Source organism: Melanaphis sacchari, unplaced genomic scaffold (genome assembly GCF_002803265.2).
Source record: "Melanaphis sacchari strain LSU unplaced genomic scaffold, SCAv2.0 Contig48_pilon_pilon, whole genome shotgun sequence".
NCBI lineage: Eukaryota > Metazoa > Arthropoda > Insecta > Hemiptera > Aphididae > Melanaphis > Melanaphis sacchari.
In genome coordinates this window covers 492,318-506,949 of record NW_020271327.1, presented here as the reverse complement: position 1 = coordinate 506,949, position 14,632 = coordinate 492,318, and the positions used below count along the sequence as shown (strand labels likewise).

Below are 14,632 nucleotides of genomic sequence, written 5' to 3'. Positions count from 1 at the left end.
TATATTAATATACACATTACAACTATATTATAGATCAAATAAATTTCCGGTGAAGTGGATACGCCAATAGATTAGTACAACAGTAGTTGGCATAGTGCCGAACATAACTATAGTATTATATTGAAAATTATCAATTTATTTTGTTCTTCGTCACAACAGTGTACCTATTTTGCCTATACGACACGCCGTCTTACAAACATTGTAATAAATGAACGGAGTGTGCTCAGAGTGTACAACATAGTTTTATGATAATGCATTGCGAAGCATTTATAACACATCGTTCTATATAAAAAAATCTGTATAGGTTTACTTAAAACAATGCATATAATATTTAAATTTAATACAACTTCAATAAATTTCAATGAATTAATATTTATCTAAATTTCTAAAAATGGTAATAACAAATAACTTTAAAGTATGTAGGTCAGAAATTCGTAAAAAACTTAATTTACTGATAAAAGTTAATAATGGACTTACCTTTATACAACATTTAATTAACGTCAACTAATAATGTTTTCACTAAAATGTTTTAGTCGCTTTTTGAAAATAATCATTTCAGTTTAAATCAATCAAAATTATCGAATACTATATTATATATGCATCATAATTATTAATAATTTTATGTCCCATAAAACCCAGTTCGTAGATACAGTATTTCCGTGTATCGTTACTTTATTAACTGTTAAAGCTATTAAAACAAATTTTAGTGTAGTTTGTTGAATTTATGACTTCATTTTCGAAAAATTATGGGAATATAGCCATGGTTGCTGGTAAAATAGTTTAGATAATCAAATCCGATAAAATATTACACAGAATTTGATACGCTATAAATATTATAAAGGTAATATTTTGATTAGAAATTAGTTGATGTTCTATAAAATCGTCTAGTACGTTATGTTACATATATGCGTGTATATGTATATATATTATATAAGTATGTTTGTATTATAATTTATAATAATATTTGTATTTGTATCAGATAATTAATAATTGCTTATAATAAATTTTATGTATATTATGTATATATTGATAAATTTTACGCCTAGGTAATATTGATTTTGTATTATATAGAATAACAAAACAGTGTAATTTCAAATCAATAGGTATCTAATATTAATCACTCTCTGCAATAGTGAACGAAGTACTCGGAAAAATAATTGCGATATAACAATAACGCAAATACATACAATATACTTATAACTTAATAATGAATTGTAAACTTGCGTTAATTAAAATCAAGAAAACTTTATGTTGCCTTGGTAAAAATTAAAATAACTAATTTTCAAAGTATACGCGTTACCCTACCATCCCCCCACCACCAAAAACACATACACGTGTGCGCACGTAAACCATTATTTACCTTTTATGAATGATCAATAAAATTGGTTTATTTTTCCAGAGTATGATGAAGTTTCTTAAGGACAACAATAGCAATCCCGAATTCGTCGAAATGAGGAAAATGCTGTTCAACCCGTACAGATTGTACACGTGTGGCGGTGTAGATAGTGTCATTCGTGGAGCGATGAACACAAGCGCTGGGAAATCTGACGCATTTTTCACACCCGAAGTAAGATAGAAACTTTTAAGGCTGTGCATTTAATACACTAGATGAATACGGAAAAGTGCACCAAATAATAATTTAAAATCCATTTATAGAAATGTAAAAATATATATCTTTACATGCATATTCTTTGAAACTATTTATCTGATTATCTTGATTTTTTTTTAATGAAAGAGTGCATTGCGTAGCATATTTTTATAAGTACATAAAAAATTGAGTAATTAATTTTTTTTAAATAATTACCAAATACACACATAAATATATTTTTTGTTGGTATTACCAATTATTAATTATTACTAAAAATTAGTGTTTTAATGAATAATTGATTTAGTATAACAGTACAAAACTTTTTCATTGTTTTTGGTTCACACTATTACTCGTAGATTTTATGAGCTGTTTTTTTTTTTTTTTTTGGACTAAAATAAAAAGAAAATTTGGGTTATAAAACAACATTAAGTAGAACAGCTACGTAAGATTTGTATGTCGGAAATATCATCTATACTGGTGTATAAAAAAAATAAAACTAAAAATTTTATTTATTACCCGCGTTACCCTAAATGATAATATTAAGCAATCAAATTAAACATGGATGCGTTTAATACGAGCAAGGAAACTAGTGTTCTATAAATCCCAAAAATCAAAATTTTAAATGGATTTTATCAAACTTTAATTTTGAAAACAAAATTAAATGAACTATTTTGATTTATTTACAAAAAATAAAAATCTTATTTATTTCGGTTTATGTCTTACACGTGATAAATAACTGAAAATTCACAGCGTTGGTAATTGGTATAATATTATTATACGAATAATTGGGAATGACAACGACTACATAAACATTGACCGTACATCATTAAAAATGTACGTTATTGATAATTTTAGAAATCACAAATAATATAATGCAATACACCATAGTGAACATTTTATTACAAGTAGGTATATGTGTATTCGGGGTTTAAAGGTTTTAGTACCTATTTATTATATCTAAGCACATAGGATTGTTTCAAGAGATTGTCTGTCCGACTGTATATACACGGTATGATGCCGAAACATCATCAAAAAATAATAACAGACGGATGTTGTCAAAACTTAACAACAACTCCAATCGAGATCTATACTTGAGAACACTACTTACCAATTACTTTGATAGGTATTTTAGTAGCCACAAACTCTTAAAAGACACACGACGTGATTTAACAACAGTTAGTACAAATAATTAATTAATGTTTTATTGAAGGCATTCGATGTATATACATACATATTAGTTATTATTTCTATTAAAGTATTATGTACATAATAGCTGTTGAATCTTCTTGTAAGCGAACGATATTATTTTATAATAATAACAGTAAAATTATTCTATGTAGAATAAAGTTCGGCTATAATATCACCGCTGTAAGGTATATTGTAATTAATTAGATAATAATTATATTAAAGTTTGCTTTTAGAATTTTTTGTTTACTTCAATCTATTTTATATTAAATTATTAAGTAGGTAAATCGTTTATATTCAGACATTTTTTTTTAAATTTCCAAAAATCAGAATTCGAATAAATGCATTATTTAAAGAAAAAGTATAGGGGTGAGTACTTGAAAAATCACTCTGTATAAAATATTGTTATTACGACAACTACAATACATTGATTAAATTAATTTAATATCGTACCATGATGGCACTAATTATTTTTTTGCATATTTTGTAATTTTTTTATACGTATTTTGCCTTTTTTAGCTCCTTTAACTTCCGAGCCTTACTAATTATAATTATCGAAATAAAAAATAAAATACGAAAAAATTTTTATCATAAAATACGATCGTTGTCAATAATTTTATTATTACCAAGCACGAAAGTCGCGGGAATGCTAAAATATATTTTTAAAAATCAATATTCATCTATTTCATCATATAGAAAATATTATATTATCATTATAGTTTTTACGATGAGCATCTAACCAGTTTTTTGTTGTTTTTTTTTTTTTTTTTACACAGGTCACTAGACATCTGTTCGAGAAAAACGACGAATCGAGACCCGCCGGAAGACAGTGCGGATTGGATTTGGTCGCACTGAACATACAAAGAGGCCGAGATCACGGACTTCCGGCGTACCCACATTGGCGTAAAACATGTGGGTTTTCAAAACCACGGAATTTCAGCGATTTAGAAGGACATGTTGAACCGGCAACATTGCAAAGAATATCAAAATTGTACAAGTGTGTATACAATATTAATATTAATATCAATTAGGACCTCGACATACAAACATTTAATAAAGATCCTTGATCCGGTGCAATAATTTTGTCAAAAATAACTACGTTGTATGACTGTGTAGACAGATTTAAGTCGAAAAACATTAAAACTACATACACTTTATTTCGATGATGCAGGGCATTAATTATTTAATAAAACACTGATAACGTTTTTAAAAATAGTTTTTTAGCAAAAATTTAAGTTGTTGCAAAACAATATTTTTGAAACAGAATAATAATTTTTACTATTTTTTTTTTCATTATAATTTTTTTATGTTTCAATCTCTTGAATGACAACACAAATTTTTAATATTTCAATAAAATATTATTAAAAATAATTTGATCTATAAAAATCAAATTTTGGACGAATATTTTATTATAATAATTATTTAAAGCTTTGATTGGTAAAATTGTGAATTAACATTTTGCGGAGTGCCCTTGCTGTTATTCCTATCCACTCTTCTAAACTTTGAATACTTATTTTTTGTTAAAAAAAAAATATTGATTTTTAACGATAACTTAAAATAATTTTTAAAAAATCTTATAGTTTTTTATTATAATGACTGTCATATGTTAAATAAATCACCAAGTGTAAGCAGTATCATTAAAAAGTGATATAGCCAAATTTTTGTGAAGGTAGCAGCTCTTCCTGATATTTTAAGAAAATTTAAAAATGTTTTTCATGTTCTGTAGACATATTTAATTACGTAATATGAAACCATATATTAAAATATAATTATATTTTGTATGAAGATTGATTTGAAAGTATGCAATATTATAATATACCTACTCAAGGAATCAGCATACCAAAACATACCTAATGTATATACTATCATCGTCCTGTCCCCTCAAAAAATTCTCAGCTAAAATAATATATTGTAACATTATTTCATTATTACCATTACGAATAGAACAAAATGTTAAAAATATAACTTTTCAGTGATAATTATGGCTTGATAATGAAAACAAATAAAATATATAATTATAATTATTATTACTATAGATTTATTATTTAATAAATAAAGGTGCCTGTGAAATATATACCTAATACAATTATCTTAATTAATTTGACAGACCCGGATTTTAGACTTATTATCAAACATTCTAGTTTCATTCCAGATGGCGTCTCACTGTAAAAAAGTTAAAAACATTGTCGTTGAACATAAAAAAAATCTTGTGACACTAATATTTGTTCGTAAGTTAAAATAAAAAAAACATTGTTCATAATGTCTCTGAACCAGTGAAATGGACTAGTTTATTAATACTCTAATTTTAGACTATACGCTTTTAAATTGGCAGTAAATATTTTTGGATAGGTATACTACAGCAATTTTACTATAATTACAATATCAATTATGTATTTAAGTATTTCGTCATGTCAGAGTCGTTCGTGTGGTATACAGTACAAAGTTTTCGATTGAAATATATTTTAAGTTTGTAAACTCTAAACTCTCGGCGAACGTCGCATTAATACTCGACAAGCAATCTGGAAAGGGATAAAATGGAATTCATTAAAGTTTGCTACGACTTGCAGTCGAGTTTTCTTATATTTACCAACGCTCTAGCCACGTGTAATTGTGTACACATTATTATACGTATACATATACTTACTAGCTTATCCCTAATACTTATTCAAAAAGACGCACCGTCATAGTTGTTATTTACAACTATACCTATATTATTATTTAATATTACAGTCGAAACGAAATTAAATAAAATAGAAAAAAATCGTATGCAGGATGATTATTTTTCACTGACATCGCGTGTATCGAATACGTTATAAGCAATAATGCACATTGCCGAGGAAGGCAGAAAGAAGTATCTAGTATGAAATCCGGCCCCCACCCTTATTCCAAGAGAATTTTCAATTTTAATTATTGGATACCTTTTTGCTCCGCGTATGAGATGTTTTGAATAAAGGTTGCTGCAGTTATGAATATGTATGGTTATAAATTCACGTTTCTACTGGTAAATACTGAGTCAACCGATTACATAGGTCTACTCGGTATCGCGGTTATCTGCTCAATCTAGATAATAGTATATTTTGTCTTGTTTTAGAAATAGTATAATTATATTATTACACTATCGCCATCGCCGTGTGGTTCGCGTTTAGCGTTTTCTTGTTATTCGCCAAATCAAATAATACTATTCAGATAAAACGATTTCACTAGCCATTAATAACCATCTAACTAAACGCTAGAGTAATTGAATATTATATAATATTATATGGTAACGTGTTAACTATATGGTTTCCGCAACAAAAAAAATTGGTAGACATCGTGACAGTACAGTAGTTCCTTTATTTCGAATTACTTATGCGTACCATTATCATTGTTGTTATTTATAAGTTACGTAAAATCAGAGATGATATTTCACATCAACTAATACATTATTAGTTTTAACTGTGTTAATATTATCATGTAAAAAATTAAATTAATTTTACAAGATGTGTTCCTAATTATATTAAACTATGACACAGGTCGATCGACGACTTAGACTTGTATACCGGGCTGCTTTCGGAAAAGCCGCTGGAAGGAAGCATCTTGGGGCCGACGATCACATGCCTGTTGGCCGATCAATTCTTGCGGGTGAAATCGGGTGATCGTTATTGGTATGAGACTAACGAGAAACCACAGGCGTTCAACCAAGGTAAATAAAACACGTACTGCGATATTGATATATTAAAGTACTCAATTCGAATAAACAACGAGCCACACTTCTTCATTTCTAATGATCACTGTAACTGACCAACCTTTTCGTATCTCTCCCGCTCGTACCACACACACTACTCTGATGTATAAATCATAATTAGGGACGAGTTTTCAAAGTACTTAGCATTTTATCTACTGGTAAAAATCATTTTTATGTCTTTTTGAATAGATATCATATACCGCTGCATATATTAATTTAGCATTTTATAGCATTTTTTTCATTTTTATTAGCATTTTGATGGTATTTAAGGCATTTTATATATGCGTTCAAATTTAAAAAAATGCTGTTTCAAGTTTATAGAAATTTCGTATAATGTAAATACTAAATAATATTCTAAGCTATCAGTGCAAACAATTACAAATCAAAATGTATCTAACCTTGCATTTAAAATTCCTGGATGCCTATACTCGCATGAACACTGGACACGAATAAACCTAATTGAACACCATCAAGTCACAACACCAAATTATTACACTAGATAAATAAAATAATATATTTTTATAATGTACCTATACCAAATATTAATTTTTTATTTTTCAGTTAATTTTATTATTTAATAATATAATAAATTAATAATATTCATTTTTTTAAATGTATTATTTTAAATGTTCATAGGGGATTAATTATTAATTTTTTTTATGCACCGTTTTCTTAATATTTTTTTAATTTTCTAATTCCCTGCTCTAACAATAATTTTTGAAATTATTTACCTAATCAGCTATGCTAATTTTCAAATCAGTTATTACGGTTCTCAAAATAAGCTTTAAGTATATTAAATACTACATATTTGTGTTATGATAACCTTTTAATTTTATTATTTTTAGACTGTGTTTAAAAATGTGTTTATGAATTTCCTCAAAATATTAAGAAAAGTACTTATTATAATCTAGATTATAAAAGTCAAAAACCATCAGTATGGTAAAAAAAAAATATTTTGGTAAAAATTTAGTTACTTGTAGAATAATTTATAAGTAAATATTATACGGACTTATTACGAAGTTATACGTAAATATAATAAAGTGAGACTATTCTCATTTTTAAATTTCCTTAGTTGAATGTTCAAGTTTTTCAAAAACAATGTTTTTACATACCTAATTGAAAGGCTTATATTCAAGTTATGTACAAAGTTTATTCTGCCCATACATATATTATATATAATTTCAACGCTCGACCACACTAAGTCCGTATGTATCGCAAACAGCGGCATAATAGTAGAAAGTAAATACATAACATAATTATATGCACGCAATTCTTGCCTATCGCATTACATTTTTGTATCCAATCAGTACCTACAGGCTACATTATTTTATAAATTCGACTAATAAAAAATGGAAAATATGAAATATAATATTATAATAACATATTAATGTGTGTGTGTTATGTATATATGTGAACAGATCAATTGTCAGAGATCCGGAAAACCACGTTCGCTACAATAATTTGCGACAATTCCGACGAAATCGAATCCATTCAACTGCACGTGATGCACAGCAACCGGAAATTCGGAAACAACAGAGTTAGCTGCGACAGTTTAATAAAAATGTCTCTTGACCCGTGGAAAGAAGAATACGACACGACCGTTACTGCAGCAGCCCCTCGAAGCCCGACCGCTGCCTCTTAGGACTCATCCGCTACAACCACCGCCACTGCAGTCACGATCAGTAATAACAATAACATATCGCAGTCGGCCGACGCCCATTAGGCAATAGTCGAATCAACTACTACGAATCAATTCGGGCCACATGTGAAAACATAAATTTATTTCAAATCATGTAGCGTAAAAATAATTTTTAAAAACACCTACTTCAGCCATATATTATCCTATTACATATGGATAATAATATATATTTATAAATACGTAGGAACTCGCGTCATATACGCCACAGAGTTTCACGATTGTAATATTTTATTTTTACTATCGATAATACTCACCAAAGCCCCTTCTCTACAAAGCTTACGTGAACTTAGCCTCTTCAAAATTATAATTTTTAAGTTAGTTTTCTTATATAACTATTTGAATAGGTGATTTTCTTTATTATACTCATACAAAATCAATAGTTATGATTATGAACGATGATTATTGAATAGTATTTTACGTCCGACTTTAAACTTGGAAAAATATCTACTCAGTATAAAACCCTCTAATAAATTACCAGTAGACTGCGCAGTCAGTGTAAATCGAAAAGGTTGCTAATAAAATAATAATCTTTCCACAAAAAAAGAAAAAATCTAAAAAAGAAATATTATTAACTTACAGAACTGCAGTGACTGTTTGTTTTATGCTTATGATTGAACCTAAGAGGACGTCACACCCGCATGTGTTGTATATCCGCCGTCTTACTTAACGTACAACATCATATTATCAAATTTTCGTTAAGAAATGCCAAATTTGTGTAGTTGAATTTGATGTTAGAACGAATTATTTACCCATTATTATAGAACGGAAAGTTAAAAACATTGTTTTGTTGGAAATATTATTTTGATGTTAAATGTATTTTAATTTCCAAGTGACTATAGTGAGTAATAAGCGTTCAGCTATTACAATTTTAAAATGCTCGCAATTCGCTTCCTTGTTGTTAGGTTTTATATTGTAATATAAATTTAATAATAGGATATAGATAAATATTCTTTGATATCAAAATTAACGAAGCTAAAATATGAAAACTGCTGAACGTAATTATTTTACCATGTACACGCACGGTTTGTGAGGCGGAGACAATATATTATCAAATTTGCGTTCAGCAGTTCCAATTTGATGTTTGTTGACTTTAATGTTTAAGTTAATTATCAAACTTAAAGGCAAGACCACTCACTACGGTCAACCATTGGTTTCTTACAAGTGAGTTATGAGAATTTTTAAATCGTACTATATTACATTCTATAATAACTTACCTACTTATAACTTAAAAGTTAAAATATCGTAAAAAATAATATTCTTGTCTGTGTATGTGTCTATTAATTAGTAGATTCACTTTAATATTAAAGTTTACTACATAAAACTGGAACTGTTGAATGCGAACTTGTCCATGTTTTTTTTAGTAAGATGGAGACATCAACATTTGTGCAGAAGGTGACGTTCTATTAATAATAATATTTATAATTACTTATATGCAAATATTTTTTTTACTATATCTATTATATAAAAATTACTGTTTAACAGTGAGTATGGTGTTTTTTCAAAAAATTTTATACAAAAGAATTTTTTGGAATATGAGGACTTTACCAATGTCCAATGTTACAATACTATATTATGATAATTGGTCAAGTCTAAAAAAACCATTTCGTCGTCATTAAAATTACAATAACAATAAATTGTATGTTTTTTTGCAATACGAGTCTGCTATCGTTATGATAGTAATATATATACGAACGTTACAAAAAATTAATAATTCAAAGTGAACGTTAATGTTTTTAATAATACTCAAAAACTATTAAACGATGAGACGCGTTTCATTATCATTTCTTTGATATGCATCCTTTGTAACTATTTGTATTTTATAAAAACGATTTTTTCCATATAAATATTATACATCGTATGAGAAATAATAGTAAAAATAATAGACAATAATAATTGCTATCTTTGTGCAAATGTTAAAAATTACGATATTTTTTTAGTCTTTTATACATTTTATTTTTCTTTAATTAATTATAAACATTGTCATATTATTATTTAGTGATAAGCTTTTAAGGACATTTTAAATATTGTGAATTTTACGTGTAAGAATATAAATATTTTAATATTCTATAATATAATATTATTATGAAAACAATTAAGTGTAAAAATTTCATTTTTCCAAAATGTATTATAATGTACTAAAATGTGTTTTTCTACGATTATAGTGTAATAATTACGTAATATAATATGTAACTGCCTATTATAATGAATTAATAATAAAATATCAATGTTTATTAGACATTTTTTAATTATTTTATTTTCTTCAATGGACGAATTGTATTTTTAAATAATTTAAAGTTAATTTTGTAATCGATTTAAACCTATATATCTATAATTGATTTATAAATGATTCAAGTAGGTATTATATAAATAATTTTTCCTAAAATTATCTGTTACCTATCTAGATTATTTTATTTAAATCAAACTTCACTTTTGGGCATCTAACACGTAGATCATCTGTACAGCAACATATCAAGTTGTAATGTATAGGATCCAGCAAAGCCTAGCTCCATCACCCCTGTAAAAATGGTAACGTTATTGAAAAATAACTTTTATCTTATATAGTTACATGTGTAACTATAAGTACAGGTAATGAGATTAGAACCTAGCCGACCATTAAGACAAGAGAGGTACCTATCTAATTATGACATGTGTTAATGGTTATCAATCATGTAGGTGTCTAATGTAACATTATAATACATCGATTGTTTTTGACTTAGACCAAAAAAAAAAAAAAAATGTAAGTAATAATAAATCGTGAAAAAATCTACGGAAACAGTATACAGAGAGATACACTCAATAACACTTTATAGGTCTCTAACTTTAAACGGATCATCTTGTACAGCGTGTTTAATACTAATGTCTTAATCTTGTCTCAATACTTTTTTCGAGACTTACAATAGAAAAATAATATAGATAAATGCGGAAGTATCATGAGAATATTTGTAGCCAACACGTCTATGCGATATAATATTAATATTATATATTATTATTATTATTATTATTATTGTATCAGCGGTTTAATTTGTTTTTTGTTTCTAATAATAATTGTGTATTTGCGTTGTTGCCGTGACCGACTAATAATGAGAAATGTGAAATACTCAAATTAAATTTAAAATCCCTGCACATTATATTCGCTGAGAATTTAATCTAGAAAAAAAATATATAGCTTGATATTTTTTTCAAACAAGAAACATTTTTCATTACGACAAAAGACAATTGCGTTTCGTTCGCCACAAACACTCGTCTTTATATTTTCTATTCACCGCAAATATTGTATATATAAGAAATTCAAATAATATAAAATCCCATCTTATAATTATAATTTTTAATTAAAAACGTTCTCTCACTTCACCTCGTCGACTGTTAGAGTTGAATTATTTAAATTTACATTTTTATTTTTTTTTTATTTCCATTTGTGCGTAGAATATACATTATAACATTATTACAATTATAATCGTACAGATTAAGCATTATGCGCCCCAGACAGTGTTAATATTGTGGAATTTAACTTTCGGCACCAACGCCCGTTCATTAATAGCGTTGCCTATATTATAATACTTCGACGTCATAAATAGGTTAGGCTTGCCTATTATTATTCTCTAGTTTCTCACTATAAATAGGTAGTTGATTAAATTGCATTGATATTTTGCGGAATAATAATCTATTGCAATATATCTAATTATTATAGTATCAGTTTTAGGTGCCGGTATATCGTTGGCGCGAACAGCCAATTAAAAGAAGTACCAAATATTATGTCATTTAATATATTATAACCACGCGTAATGGATACAACAACAAAATCAGTGCGTAATAGAATGGTCGTAGTTTGTGTAAAATGAAAATGTATCCAGCTTACCGCACGTCCGTACTCGTAGGGCTGTAGCAGGTAACGGTAAAGTAATTTAAAGATTATTTGTATAGGACACTGGAAAATGCCTCTCACACACGAGGAATTGAACACAATTTAGATAAGAAGATGGTCGTGTTTGAATTCAAGCCTAATCACGTGCTGTCTTCTGTTCCTATAGGCTATATTGTAGTGGACGGCTCGCGTTAAGTAGGTACCCAAATGATAAATACATAAAAAAAATTATTAGATTTCTATAGCAAATTAAGATTGGTAATTAATATAGCACGGATTTTTATGCACTAAAAATTATCGAAATGTCTCATACAATATACAGTAAAAATCATGAAAATATGCAACGAATATATTATGTAAGAAAATTTCTATATTTATTTAAAATTCCCAAAGTAAATAGCTTATAATAATTAATTACTCAAATACTTAATAAAAAATGTTTGCTTTAATATGCAAATATGTGAAAAAAAAATTCATCATTAAATTCAAATTATTATAATCCGTGAAGATAACTGATAAAAATCCAAATAAGTTAAAAAGAAAAAAAATGTAATTGCATAAAAATCCACGCTCTAGTTATTACGCGTATTACTCAGTTTTAATCATTATTATAAGCCACACAAATTTTCATTATTCTAAAAACTATTAACTTTTTTTTAAGTAATACGTATACAATCTGTATCAGTTGACACATTAAGACTATAGGCTATGAGTTAAAAAAAAAAACATGAATATATATATTAATGAAAGAAGCCATCCAGTGGTGACACTTTTAATTTGAGGAGCTTAAATTCGTATGTTAATTATGCAAAAGATCTCAACACCACTTACGCTTTAGTCGCCTTGAAGGATTTCCGAGTATGGTAGCAGACACTAAATTTTTAATTACTGGATTTGTATGATAAGTTGGCCTGTCGTGAAACCTTTTATAATAATGCTTGGATTTTTCATTTAACATTTTTAGATTTAGATCTATGTGGAGTGAGTAATTTGATACATAAAAACTATTAACATATATTTCTAATTTTAAATTTCAAAGCAAAATATTGTTCGGAATAATTCTATGTGTAAAAATCGAATTCAAAACTAGTTTATGAGTTTTAAGTTTTTAAACTTTAGATAAGTGAGAAGCATTTTGCGGCGGGATATCCCTAAGTGCCACTTCAATCGGCTCATCAAAACTTTAAATAAATTTAAGTTATAACATATTAACTATACCTTCTAATCTGATGTTAAATTATTACATAGGTATCAAAATACACTAAATAATGTTTTGTTTTGAAATATGAAAATAAAAATGTATGTTATCATACATAAAAGCAAAAAAATTAAAAATAATATGTTGAACGAATTTTATGAATTAAGTACCTACTTAAAATTATTTTAAATGAATATTTTTTAAAAAACGTTAGATAATCATTTATTAAATAATGAGGTTCGTGATAAAAAAAAAAACAAATCATCTGATATGAACATTGCTTATTAAGAAAAAAAAATTGTTATAGCTTTTTGTACTAACAAGTGTGTCTATTGACGATTCAATGATATGGTCAACAGTGACCATTTTTAAACATGCGTCGTGCACTCGGTGCTATCGCATCACCGTCGATGGTCAAAACAATAACACACCACTATCAGTGCAGAGTCCATTAAAACTATCTAAGTAGTTTAGTAGTTTACTCCTCAATTATTTTTTTTTACCAGCTTATCAAAAACATGTATCTAATAAAAATCATTTGTGCACCACCTAATGTGAACCTCACGGACCACTATCCCACAGATTTTAAGAGTGCTCGGTAACTGCAGATAAGTGATGACGGGACATTTCTTTATCACGGTGATTTCTTAACTACCATACCAGAATCAGACATGGTCAAAATTCTTCTAAACGTTTAAAGTTTGGAAACGTTCGAGTAAAAGCAATACCACATACAGTGGCGTATTTACAAACTTATTTTGAGAGGGTGACAGGGATAGATCCAGAAATTTTCCATGGAGGAGCGCATAAACAGCAAAAAAATGGGTCAAAACTTTAGTCGGCAATTTTGAAAAATACACCCCCCTCCCTACAATTTTTTTTTTGAGATCATCCCTGTATTATACATACTTTTTGGGAGACCCGCAACACCCTCTCCCCCCCCACCCCATAAATACGCCACTGACCACATATGCAATTCAAATTTGAAGGACCCGCACACAAACTTTGGTGTAAATGTTTTACTGTAGACGAATATTTTCTTCTATTACGATGACGAATGGAATGTATCAAGTTACAGCGCTAGGAGGCGACATAGTGCATGTCACATTCAATATGACAAAACGAGGAGAGGTCCACAGTTAGCTGCGCAAATGCTGTGCCCGTTGCCAATGAAATCAGAATTACCTATGACCTATGTATAAAATCAAAAACAAATATGTTTAGAGATAAAACCAGTATAATGTATGTAAGTTTATTCCGATTAATTTATTATTTATTTATTAAAAATTACAAGCCGATAGCCCTGCAGATGGGGTTGTATTACAATTATTATATGGGCATATTATGCCATTGTATAATGGTAGATATACATTATT

General features: G+C 27.9%; 1 protein-coding gene across 5 annotated transcripts in view; it reads left to right on the top strand.

Moving 5' to 3' along the window:
• LOC112598424 (lactoperoxidase) overlaps positions 1-10,038 on the top strand; it is a 46,869-nt gene extending 36,831 nt beyond the window's left edge. For 4 of the 5 annotated variants that reach the window (XM_025344879.1, XM_025344880.1, XM_025344881.1 and 1 more), the window contains 4 exons: positions 1,400-1,567; positions 3,550-3,770; positions 6,286-6,455; positions 7,916-10,038. In XM_025344879.1, the coding sequence (XP_025200664.1) occupies positions 1,400-1,567; positions 3,550-3,770; positions 6,286-6,455; positions 7,916-8,139 (783 nt within the window). In that variant the 3' untranslated portion in view covers positions 8,140-10,038. The remainder of the gene's footprint in view (positions 1-1,399; positions 1,568-3,549; positions 3,771-6,285; positions 6,456-7,915) is intronic. The other variant, XM_025344884.1, reaches the window with a different exon arrangement.
• Positions 10,039-14,632: the final 4,594 nt, after the last annotated feature.